Source organism: Procambarus clarkii, chromosome 40 (genome assembly GCF_040958095.1).
Source record: "Procambarus clarkii isolate CNS0578487 chromosome 40, FALCON_Pclarkii_2.0, whole genome shotgun sequence".
Classification (NCBI taxonomy): Eukaryota; Metazoa; Arthropoda; class Malacostraca; order Decapoda; family Cambaridae; genus Procambarus; species Procambarus clarkii.
In genome coordinates, this window is record NC_091189.1 from 12,078,233 (window position 1) to 12,090,732 (window position 12,500).

General features: G+C 46.1%; 1 protein-coding gene across 1 annotated transcript in view; it reads right to left on the minus strand.

The window, feature by feature from the left end:
• LOC138372792 (fibrous sheath CABYR-binding protein-like) overlaps positions 1–2,576 on the minus strand; it is a 3,207-nt gene extending 631 nt beyond the window's left edge. The window contains exons 1-2 of the mRNA XM_069338445.1: positions 2,566–2,576; positions 1–204 (exon numbers count right to left, since the gene is read on the minus strand). The exon at positions 1–204 is cut by the window's left edge and continues 631 nt beyond it. Coding sequence (XP_069194546.1) covers positions 1–204; positions 2,566–2,576 — 215 coding nt within the window. The remainder of the gene's footprint in view (positions 205–2,565) is intronic.
• Between the last annotated feature and the right edge of the window lie 9,924 nt (positions 2,577–12,500).

Below are 12,500 nucleotides of genomic sequence, written 5' to 3' on the forward strand. Positions count from 1 at the left end.
ACAGACTGTGACGGGACCTCGTCCACAGGCGGTGAAGGGACCTCGTCCACAGGCGGTGACGGGACCTCGTCCACAGGCTGTGACGGGACCTCGTCCACAGGCTGTGACGGGACCTCGTCCACAGGCTGTGACGGGACCTCGTCCACAGGCTGTGACGGGACCTCGTCCACAGGCTGTGACGGGAAGAGGAGCTTTGCAGAGGTGCTGAAGGAAGGGACGAAAGGGAGGGGGGAAACAGAATGAGTAAAGCAGGGGGACAGAAGAGGAAAGAGGGAGAAGATCGTAAAGAAACGGAAGGAAAAGACGAAGAATAATTGATTTTATATAAGGGAGAGGTGAATAGTGGTTGTAGAAAATAAAAGAAAACTAAAGGGGGAAATGAAAGGGGTAGTAGGAGGGGCGCAAAACGGAAACTGAGGGGAGAGAAGAGAAAGGGGAAGAGCAAGAGAGAGAGAGAGAGAGAGAGAGAGAGAGAGGAGGGAGGGGGGGAGAGAAATAGAAGGGGGGGGGGGGGGGGGAATACAGCCCAACTAGTCGCCATCTCCTCCATCTGTTGGTGATCAAATTCTGTTTTCACCCTCCGCTAATTTGTTCCTTGTCCCGCTGCCCGCACTGACGCGTTGACACGGACATCACCACCCTCCCTTCCCATACGTGGCTCCTGCCCGCCTGGCCTGCTACCCGCCTGGCCTGCTACCCGCCTGGCCTGCTACCCGCCTGGCCTGCTACCCGCCTGGTCTGCTACCCTGCCTGGTCTGCTACCCGCCTGGCCTGCTACCCGCCTGGCCTGCTACCCGCCTGGCCTGCTACCCGCCTGGCCTGCTACCCGCCTGGTCTGCTACCCGCCTGGCCTGCTACCCGCCTGGCCTGCTACCCGCCTGGCCTGCTACCCGCCTGGCCTGCTACCCGCCTGGTCTGGTACTCGCCTGGCCTGCTGCCCGCCTGGCCTGCTACCCGCCTGGCCTGCTACCCGCCTGGCCTGCTACCCGCCTGGCCTGCTACCCTGCCTGGCCTGCTACCCGCCTGGCCTGCTACCCGCCTGGTCTGGTACTCGCCTGGCCTGCTACCCGCCTGGCCTGCTACCCGCCTGGCCTGCTACCCGCGTCGCCCCTACCCGCCTGGCCTGCGTCCCTGTGGCCTCCACTCACGTGGCCTGTGTCCCTCTGTCCTCCAATACACATGTCCTCTATGCCTGTGATACACACCCCACGCGTCTTGCTTCTCGCAGGTCGGCGTTCGATCCCCGCTGATCCAAGTGGTTGGGCACCGCTCCATCACTCATATCCCAGCTCCTCCTTATAACCTCCTCCTTATAACTATTCCATGTCCTACATATTCCATTTCCCCCGTGCATGTGTCCGCCCACATGTGTGTGGCTACACCTTCGTATACCTGTTTCCCAGTCCTAACCATGTTCATCCGTTTCCTAACCAATTGTGTCAATGTTCTAACCTACGGTGTTAATGCCCTACGTCACTGTGTCACTGTGTTAACCTACCATGGTTACTGACCCAGGTCAGTAACTCAACCCATCGTCTCCGTGACTGTCAACTGCGCTTGTGGGAGCGCAGCCCGCCAGCCAGTCGTCCTTCGTGGTGTTGGCCTAGCCCCTCCGTGGTCTAGCCCTCTGTGGCCTAGCCCCTCCGTGGCCTAGCCCCTCCGTGGCCTAGCCCTCCGTGGCCTAGCCCCGCCTTGTTCCTGGTCTTCAAGAACAATTAACACGTATATAACTTTGATGAAGATTTTGAGGGACATCCGAGAGCAGAACTATACAGGAATGAGACGGCCACAAACAATCACCGGGTCATTGTATGACAAAAGCACAAACGAAAACAAGCAACACTGGCTTGCAGCCCCACAAACAAAAGCCAATCACCAAACAGCGTCAGCGCCTGACAGATGCACAAACAGCAACAAACAATTAATCAGCGCCTGTACTAACAATCACCGCTGGACTAAGCCATACTCATTACCCCATCTGACGCACAACCCGACAACGTGACGGGCTGGCTGGCGAGCTGGCTGGCGGGCTGGCTGGCTGGCTGGCTGGCTGGCTGGCTGGCTGGCGGGCTGGCTGGCTGGCGGGCTGGCTGGCTGGCGGGCTGGCTGGCTGGCGGGCTGGATGGCTGGCTGGCTGGCGGGCTGGCTGGCTGGCTGGATGGCTGGCTGGGTGGCTGGTTGGCTGGCGGGCTGACTGGCTGGCTGGCGGGCTGTCGGACTGGTTGGCTGGCGGGCTGGCTGGCTGGCGGGCTGGCTGGCTGGCTGGCTGGCTGGCGGGCTGGCTGGTTGGCTGGCTGGCTGGCGGGTTTACTGGCCAAATACCTGGTTAGCTGAACGTACACCTGACTGGCAGGTTTTATCAGTGGATGGATAATTGACAAGACTGACAAACATGTGCATGAGACCATCAGCCAACTTTCTAACTATTCACACCTCCAGTTCGTCTACCATCCACTCTTATAGCCATCCGTTCATCCATCCAACCGTCCTCCAGCCATCCAGCCATTCCTTCAGCCAACCATCCGGATTAAAAATTACATCCAGACGACCACCCTTCCATCTCACCCATCATTCATCCGTTAACCACCCATCCGACTATCAATTCCGCCAACCATCCATCCATCCATCGAGCCAGACTCGGCTATTCATGAAAGGGATCGAGTAGAATTTAGGCAATGCATCAAGGGGCCTTGATTTCCATAAACTCTGTGACCCAAACAATCAACATATTAAGCACTTGACTGCCAATAAAACGGAATAAAAGGGGGAGGTTATTGGAGGGGGGGGGGATAGCCTAGCGACTAGGGGGGGGTGGTGGCTAGGAGGGTGGCTAGGAGGATGGCTAGGGGGGATGGCTAGGGGGGGTGGATCTGGTGGGTAACAGAATATAAAATTGATTGGAGCGGGTATTTACGCCGCTTAAATAATGCATTGATTGAGGTTTTGTGTTTATAAGGACGATGATGGATGGGCAGTTTAGTGACTAATGATCGTTTAGGGATAGAGGTGAGGGGCGGGGATGGGGAGTGGGGGGGTTGGTAATGGGTGTGAGGGGAAAATGACCAGGACACGGAAAGAACCATGGGTGGTGATTACGACCGGGGCCATCCCATTATGGTCGGCTGGGTCGTTTGTTATTGTGGGTGTTCCCCGTGGTCGTTCGGTCAACCTACTTTGGATTAGGCTTTTGACTCCCTCTCGCATTTCCGGGTTTAATAGTTGTATTCAAATTGAACAATTATGTTTTAATATTACGTTGTGTGTGTGTTTGAGGTGTGTGTATGTATATGTGTGTGTTTACTAGTTGTGTTTTTGCGGGGGTTGAGCTTTGCTCTTTCGGCCCGCCTCTCAACTGTCAATCAACTGTTTACTAACTACTTTTTTTTTTTCCACCACACACACACACCCCAGGAAGCAGCCCGTGACAGCTGACTAACTCCCAGGTACCTATTTCCTGCTGGGTAACAGGGGCACTTAGGGTGAAAGAAACTTTGCCCATTTGTTTCTGCCTCGTGCGGGAATCGAACCCGCGCCACAGAATTACGAGTCCTGCGCGCTATCCACCAGGCTACGAGGCCCCCTCTGTGTGTGTGTGTGTGTGTGTGTGTGTGTGTGTGTGTATGTGTGTGTGTGTGTGTGTGTGTGTACTCACCTAATTGTACTCACCTAATTGTACTCACCTAATTGTGCTTGCGGGGGTTGAGCTTTGGCTCTTTGGTCCCGCCTCTCAACTGTCAATCAACTGGTGTACAGATTCCTGAGCCTACTGGGCTCTATCATATCTACATTTGAAACTGTGTATGGAGTCAGCCTCCACCACATCACTGCCTAATGCATTCCATCCGTTAACTACTCTGACACTGAAAAAGTTCTTTCTAACGTCCCTGTGGCTCATTTAGGTACTCAGGTTCCACCTGTGTCCCCTTGTTCGCGTACCACCTGTGTTAAGGGGGGCATAATTTTCAAATAAACAAAAAAATGCAATAAATGAAAACTAGTTCGATTTCAATCAAACTTTTTTTTGACTAGTTGTAAATGAAAAGAGCTTCATCTGGTCCGAGTCTCAGCATCGTAGCATAAATAGGAAGAGAGAAAAAAATATTTAATTACGTGTCAACAATTTTCCAAATTGTTCAAAAATTAACATCAAACACAAGTATCAACTGAAATCGTGTCTATGATTCTCAGCTATTAGAATAGCATATAATAAAAAAAAGTAATAATTAGTTTTATCCAAAAAAAATTAGTTAAAAAAATTAGATTTTTTTTTCTTTTTTTTTGTTTATCGGGCAATTTGCACAAAACTTATACACCTAACTGCACGTAAGCCTATCTGTAAGGGTGCCAATTTTCGAGAAAATTGGTTGATGTCAACCTCAGCCACAGATGGCAGCACCTTAGACTATATTTTTTAATTATTTCTTTTCAAGTAAGATAAACGTAACTTCTACTCTTTCATTTTTTATTCAATTTACATGAAACTTACACCTTATATGTAGAGTTTATGTCTCTACAATTGGTAAGAAGTATTTTTTCTATGTTCATTTACTGATTTTATAAATAGTAATAAAATGATATATTTGCTTAATTTTGGGGGGAACTTTGACTATTTGTATTAGAAAAACTGAACATATTTCGGAAAATCCAGTCATACTTATCCTTCATTATATGCTAATGTGATAAAAAAGTGTCATAGAAATGATTTAATTTGAAACGTGTGGTTGTAGTAAATTTTTGAAAATGTGTAAAATTCATCTTGTAGCCTCCTACTATCATCCTCTGTTTCAATCCTCCTCATATTTTTTGCATCATCAGCAAACAGTGAGAGAAACGAGTCTATACCCTCTGGGAGATCATTTACATATAGCAGAAACAGTATAGGTCCAAGGACTGACCCCTGCGGGACTCCACTGGTGACGTCTAGCCAATCTGAGACCTCACCCCTCACCGTGAGGGGGGGGGGGTGACTATATAAATATATAAATATATATATATATATATATATATATATATATATATATATATATATATATATATATATATATATATATATATATATATATATATATATATATATATATATATATATATGAGACTCGCGTCATTATCTGTTTTCATAAATAAACAACAGGTGACAGGCATTATCACATGTAGACAATGTCAAGCTCCACGCAAAGACACCCCCACAAGCAAACACACCAGCAAGCAAAGACACCCCACAGGCAAACGAGGCAAAAAACAGAGTAATTCCGGGTAACCGGTTTAAATAAGCAGCAGCTTGACCACCGAGGAAAAAAAAAACAACAACTAAACCCTTGTCATATTCCACTTTTGTTCACCCAATCTCTTTCTTTATTGCTGTTTCACTCAACTCATCAACCGCCGTGACCAAGACACACACACACACACACACACACACACACACACACACACACACACACACACACACACACACACACACACACACACACACACACACACACACACACACGCTTACTTAAGCTTCACGTAAGATACAAAAGGTTGATTAAATATTATTCTGATGAGTTAGACACGGTGGGATATTCTAAGATGCCAGGAATCAGAGTTCTTGATTCCCAGTTCCGGAACTACGACACCTCAACCACCGCCATGGAAACTAGTACCAGGCTCGCTGAATCATTACAGACTCAGTGGTTCTGTGAACCATATTACGGGTGTGACGACTGCTTGGTGGGTCGAGAGGAGTAAAGAGGGTGTGGAAGAGGGAAGGTAATAAAAAGGGTGTGGAAGAAGAAATGTAATAATGAGGGTGAGGAAGAAGGAAGTAGTATGGATAAGGAAGACCAAGGTAAGACTGGAAGATATACCATCCATTGTGAAAACAACTTATGCTCGTCTTATCTTAGTGGGTATTGATAAGGCGTTTGTCTTTTGCATGTGCATGTGTGTGTGGGGGGGGGTTGCAGGTATCATCCTAAATGTAATAGGCCTACGAATCAATTAAGATGTCACCTCTAGTAGGCCTAGGCATCAAGTATACATGTCACCTGCAGCAGCAGCAGCAGCATGTCAGCTGGTACATAGCTGCCAGTAAAGAAGGAAGACCTTAACAATAACCTAGGTCTACTTATCTACCGTCACCTGGATCAATTAAGAGATATCTAGACCTACCTGCCTCTGCCCATCAACCTCACAATATGATTAGTATGTTGCTTTATGATTTTCCTTGTTTTAAATGGATGGTTTTCCAGCTGAAACTTTTAAAGTAGCCGAAGAAGCTGAGGAATTATTTTGATTATTGACAACGAAACGGTGACTGAATGGCTCCAATAACAGAAGATATTCACATAACTTGATCATATTTATCGCAAATCTAATCAATTACGAAGCTATCTAGTTTATGCAGTCCTAGACGTAAATATATATCACACAGTTCAACACTTTAATCCATGATGATTTAATTCTATTTCTTTCAATAACATTTTAACGATAATTAACCCAATCATGTGAATGGCGTAAATTGCTTCAATGAACAAACAAGGCATTTGGCTCCCGATCTTTTCCCCTGTGATATATGTGTTGTGCTATTATTTGTCCAAGGTGTTTGCTAGTTTGCCCAAGGTGTTTGCTAGTTTGTCCAACATAGAACGTGCTGCAAATTTTGCTAACGATTTTGTAACCTACATCTCAACGACTAATGAAGCTAATGAGACTAATGAAGCGAAGAGCTAGCTAATGAGGCATCTTAGAACATCCGACCTTCTTGAGAGATGATGATTTCGGGGCTTTTTTTAGTGTCCCCGCGGCCCGGCCCTCGATCAGGCCTCCACCCCCAGGAAGCAGCCCGTGACAGCTGACTAACACCCAGGTACCTATTTTACTTCTAGGTAACAGGGGCATAGGGTGAAAGAAACTCTGCCCATTGTTTCTCGCCGGCGTCTGGGATCGAACCCAGGACCACGGGTTCACAAGTCTAGTGTGCTGTCCGCTCGGCCGACCGGCTCCCTCGGCACCTTGTCAAACCAATCAGAATAATATTTAATCAAACTTTTGGATCTTACATGAAGCTTAAAGCCCTCACATTTACTAGATGATTCTTTAATTGGAGATTCTTAATATTAAGATTTCAAAATGCTACTTTAACATTTTTGAAAAAATTTGAAATTTAGAAATTTCATTATAGCCTTTATAAAATTGCCCTCTAATGTCAATTGATTTTGATATTGATGCCGATGCAATCGGCAGTCAGGAATAGCGGTGACATGATCAGGAGGTCAAGAAGGATAAGAGGATTGAATCCTGGGGGGCCGCCTCTACGGGCTCACCATAGCCCGTGCTACTTGGAACATTTTGTTCCCAGTAGCTGAATCTTAAACAACAACAATGAGGTGCCGCCTCATTAGTCGTTTAGATGTTAAGTCTCATCCTAACTACTCACTCAAGACATTGACAAAGCACTCAAGAGAGTGCGAAAGACTTGATGTAAATCTATACATAAAATACACCAATAGATAAGTATAGGGTTTCTATCCTACGCTATTATATCTGCGAGAAGACAGTACCATTACTCACGTATATTATACTTATGTATATGTATAATAAAGAATTATTCTGAAGTTATTTAAAGATTTTATAAGACATACGTGTGTATAGAGTACAGAGGGTGTAGGGGTGGGGCTGCCTGCTGTCTAATGGGATGAAGAAAATATGAATATATATAATAATAATATGACCAGACCACACACACTAGAAGGTGAAGGGACGACGACGTTTCGGTCCGTCCTGGACCATTCTCAAGCCGTCCTGGACTTGAGAATGGTCCAGGACGGACCGAAACGTCGTCGTCCCTTCGCCTTCTAGTGTGTGGTCTGGTCAAACTACTTCAGCCACATTATTGTGACTCATCGCCTGAATAATAATAATAATAATAATAATAATAATAATAATAATAATAATAATAATAATAATAATAATAATAATAATAATAATAATATAATAAAAATAACAACTTGCTACTTTAAAAAAATATTTCTAAGCACATAAAAATGGTTAAAAAAACATTAAATAAATATCCCCGATAACTGAATATAAATTAGTGAAATTTTTTTAGCATGAATGATCTATTAAGTATAAATAAATCACGTAAATAGTCTTATAGCATTGTATACAACATTTTTTGTCAACATTTAACCAAAAAAATAAATAAATAAAATAAAAAAATCCGTTTAAATAATATATATATGTCTGAAAATTTGCCTTTTAGTAACAGGAAGGTTATAGATAACAAAGAGTTGCAGTGCCACTTTTTTTACAAGCTCCACCCCCTCCCAATCGAACCAGTAAACACAGAAGCCACCCCATTCCACCCACCACCCAGTCCCCGCCCACCCAACGCCCACAGCCTATAGGCCCACGACACAGCGGGGAAGGCCGCGGCAGGAACGAACCCTCGCCCGATACCAGAAAGCTGAGCGGTGTTAAGTCACCGGCCGAGAATTTTAAACCACTGAATCTTGTTGGCCGTGTTGAACACTTTGTGGGACGTGGTCCCTGTGAGACAGGTTCCTGGGGCGCCTCCACTACTGCCACGCCCACGGTACCACCCGCCCTCCTCGCACGCGCACGCACACACACATATTTTAAGAATGGATACTGAGAGAGAAGATGAGAACAGAGAGAGAGATGAGAAAGAGAGCGTTCGCTCAACAGGTTGATACACGGGAGATCAGGTCAACTGATCACATGAAGGCTCTGGCACACAGTTGGCTACAGCCTTAGCCTGTTCCTTATATGATTGTTACCTAACGTTGTTAATGAATAAAGACTATTATTCGTTAACTGAGGCTGAGGTAGGATTACAGCTCTTGCTTGCAGTTTCACCAGATACATCAACTAACAGCCCTTATGAACCCTAGTCTCAGTTTAAAAGAGAGAGAGAAGCAGATGCAGAGTGTGTGAGGGAGAAACAGAGCCAGAGAGAGGGAGAGAAAGCAAGGGTTAGGTAGTACTGGTGTAGTGGCAGCTCCCCTCCGTCACCTGAGGCAGTAGGAGGGCCATAAGCTATTAGGTGTCAGATCGCGTCTCCGCCAAGGCTGTGGTCCATGACTGGTCCATGACTGGTCCATGACTGGTCCACAGGTCAACCCCCTCCTCTCGCTCACCGAGTTAAGCTAGCACTCCATATCTGGCCTTCAGGTAACCCTCCATCCTCCTCCTCTTCCATACAGTCCCCGTCAGTCTATGGTCACTATATCTGGTCTCCATATACAGTGTTCCCCACCGTTCCATGGGCAATATCTGTTCCATTAAAATACTTGGTACATCTTTTGCTGTTCAAACTGCAAGATGAGAGGAAAAAGTGTTCACTCTTAAAGTTCCAGAACAAATAATCTGTTATTTCAACAGCAGGGTAACAGAACACAGGAACCGTTACTTCAACAGGAAGGCAACAGAACACAGGAACCGTTACTTCAACAGGAAACCAACAGAACACAGGAACCGTTACTTCAACAGGAAACATAGTTTAACCAACAGAACACAGAACACATAACCAACAGAACACAGGAACCGTTACTTCAACAGGAAACCAACAGAACACAGGAACCGTTACTTCAACAGGAAACCAACAGAACACAGGAACCGTTACTTCAACAGGAAGGCAACAGAACACAGGAACCGTTACTTCAACAGGAAACCAACAGAACGTAGAACTCGTATCTATAAGGCAAAGTGAACTTGAATTAACATGAATTAAATCGATAACTCGAAGAATATCCAGGAACTAGAAGGATATCCAGGAACTAGGATACCCAGGAACTAGGATATCCAGGAACAAGGATATCCAGGGACTAGGATATCCAGGAACTAGGATATCCAGGGACTAGGATATCCAGGAACAAGGAGAATATCCAGGAACTAGGATATCCAGGAACTAAAGGATATCCAGAAACTGAAAGGATATCCAGGAACGAAAGGGCTATCCAGGAACTAAAAATATATCCAGGAAGTAGAAGGATATCCAGGAAGTAGAAGGTTATCCAGGAACTAGAAGGATATTCAAGAACTCAAAAGATATCCAGGAACTAAAATAGGATATCCAGGAAGTAGAAGGTTATCCAGGAACTAGAAGGATATTCAAGAACTCAAAAGATATCCAGGAACTAAAATAGGATATCCAGGAAGTAGAAGGTTATCCAGGAACTAGAAGGATATTCAAAAACTCAAAAGATATCCAGCAACTAAAATAGGATATCCAGGGAACTAGAACGATACATCCAAGAAATAACAGAATATCCAGGAACCAGCCCAGACTGTCCTGACCCTGAAAGGTAAACAAAGAATTAATAAAATCCTATCCATTAATAATATGACAGATATATTTCTCTCTCTCTCTTTCCACAGATCGTGATTGGTGGCTCCCCTTCATATACAATATATACGTCTCCTGACAAATGCTGAGTGGCCAGGAGTAAGCTTGTCTGAGTGGCAAGAGAGTCGGGGGGATCTGAGTGGCTCCGAAAGATTAAGCCACCTCTGAGTGGTCAGTATAAGTCCTGCATTATAAGTAACCAGTAAGCCAGGCTTAGTGTGACACTTTGCCTCCCCCCATGCCTCAAAAACAACTATAGGGTTGATTATAATCCCTTGGTCGACCAACAGATCTGAACACCTATATATACGTCACGTCGCCTCCTCCTCCTCCTCCCGTTGCTAGTGGGACAACGGAAGAGGAACACGTTGAGTACCTGATCACTCAGGCAAATATTTCTGTTTTGGGCAACGTCACTCGGGGTGGGGTGAGTTGCTGGGGGGTGGGGGGTGGGGAGTGAGGAGGGGGAGGGGGAGGGGGGGAGGGTGTGCTGTGGTACTCGGTGCCAGAGGAGCGAAGAGGTATATAAACAGAGGGGCAAGTCTGGGGGGGGGGGATGATACCAAAGAGATAGGGAGACAGTGTCGACGCAGCTCAAGACAGAAACCAGTGAACCCCACAAGGTACAGATGACAGAACAAGACCATTGAAAGCTCGTATAGAATACAATCCCTGAAACCACCCGGACGTCACCATATAACCAACCACACAATCACACGCAACAATTCAAGTAACCCTCCCCCCCCCCCCGGGGTAACTACCAAACCACCCACCCAGCACTAAGCAAACAAGCTGGTGTGGAGGTAACGTACGGGACCCGGGGCGCGTGCCTTCTGATCCTCCCAAATTTTCACGACCATCAAAATAACAATGTTTACGGGTAGACTGGAAGGTCCCTTCACACCTCTGGCGCTTTGTGAAGCGAGCCAGGGTTGTGGGGGGCGGGGGGAGGGAGAGGAGATGGGGGAGAGGGGAGGAGAGGAGATGGGGGGGGGGTCAGGGGGGAGGGAAAAGGTAAGGTAACGAACCAACGTATGAAATTTAAGGGGAAGAGACAGAGGCATGAACTACGTTATTAAAAAAACCGCACATAATTGCAAGATTCTAAGGAGCACATTAGACAGGAGAAGCGACGGTCAAAGTGACGGGCAGGGGAGCCAGGGGACATAAGTGGAAGCTGTTATAAATACAACAAACGACTGCTGGAAGCTCCAGGAAGCCTGAGAAATCTGTCGGCACGGTTGGACAAGTGGTTACTGGACTTCAACCCAGGTATGTGCAAGCTCATTAGGATGGGGACAGACGTAAGGAAGTCAGGTGAGTCTAGTGAGCAAGGTGAGCTGAAAGGAGAGATAGTTGAGAACTCCCTTCTCCCCAGCGTTCCTGTCACAAATCTATTGTACTAAATCACCAGAACCTAACCTACCCGAGAACCCACTAACAGAAAACGGGACATCACGTCAATTTCATAAGCCGCTGCCATTTTTTAGTAAACCAGTTTTTGGCCTTAGGGAAGTTATACGTCAAAATGCGACGTACTATGAGGAGAAGGGATCGAGTTGTGAGTTACTCCATGCATAGTCTAGAGGGTCTGGAGGCATTGCTATAGGCTACTGAGAAGTGGGGCCCAGGAGCTGAAGCCTGCCCTGTACTACAAAAAATACAAAAAGAAAAATATATATACGCAAACTTACTCGAAAGTTCCGAAATTACTTTCGGAACTTTCTATATTATTTATTAAAAAAATGTGTTACTTAAAATACGGTTTTTCAGCTGTTTCAGCTCTGACCAGCCTGAGAGCCTAGAGACATGACCCACAAGAGCCAGGAGTGCCAGGGTGGCACTCTCCTACCTTATGACCTTATGAGTCTAGATTCTTATGAATCTTAGATGACCTTATGATTCTAGACCACCTTAACCTCACGAAACGTTAAACGCCCTGCCTTCCGCCACCATAATCACCCCACCTACAACCACCCTACCACAAACTAACCCTAACTACACACCCAGTCTCCAACCACCCTAAACTACACACACAACCTTCAACCAATTATCTCGCTAATTGGCAAACAAGCACAAAACCATCCTTCCCTAGCAACAAAATGAGTGAAAATATTTCCCATAAACCACCAACCGGCCCAATAAGGTG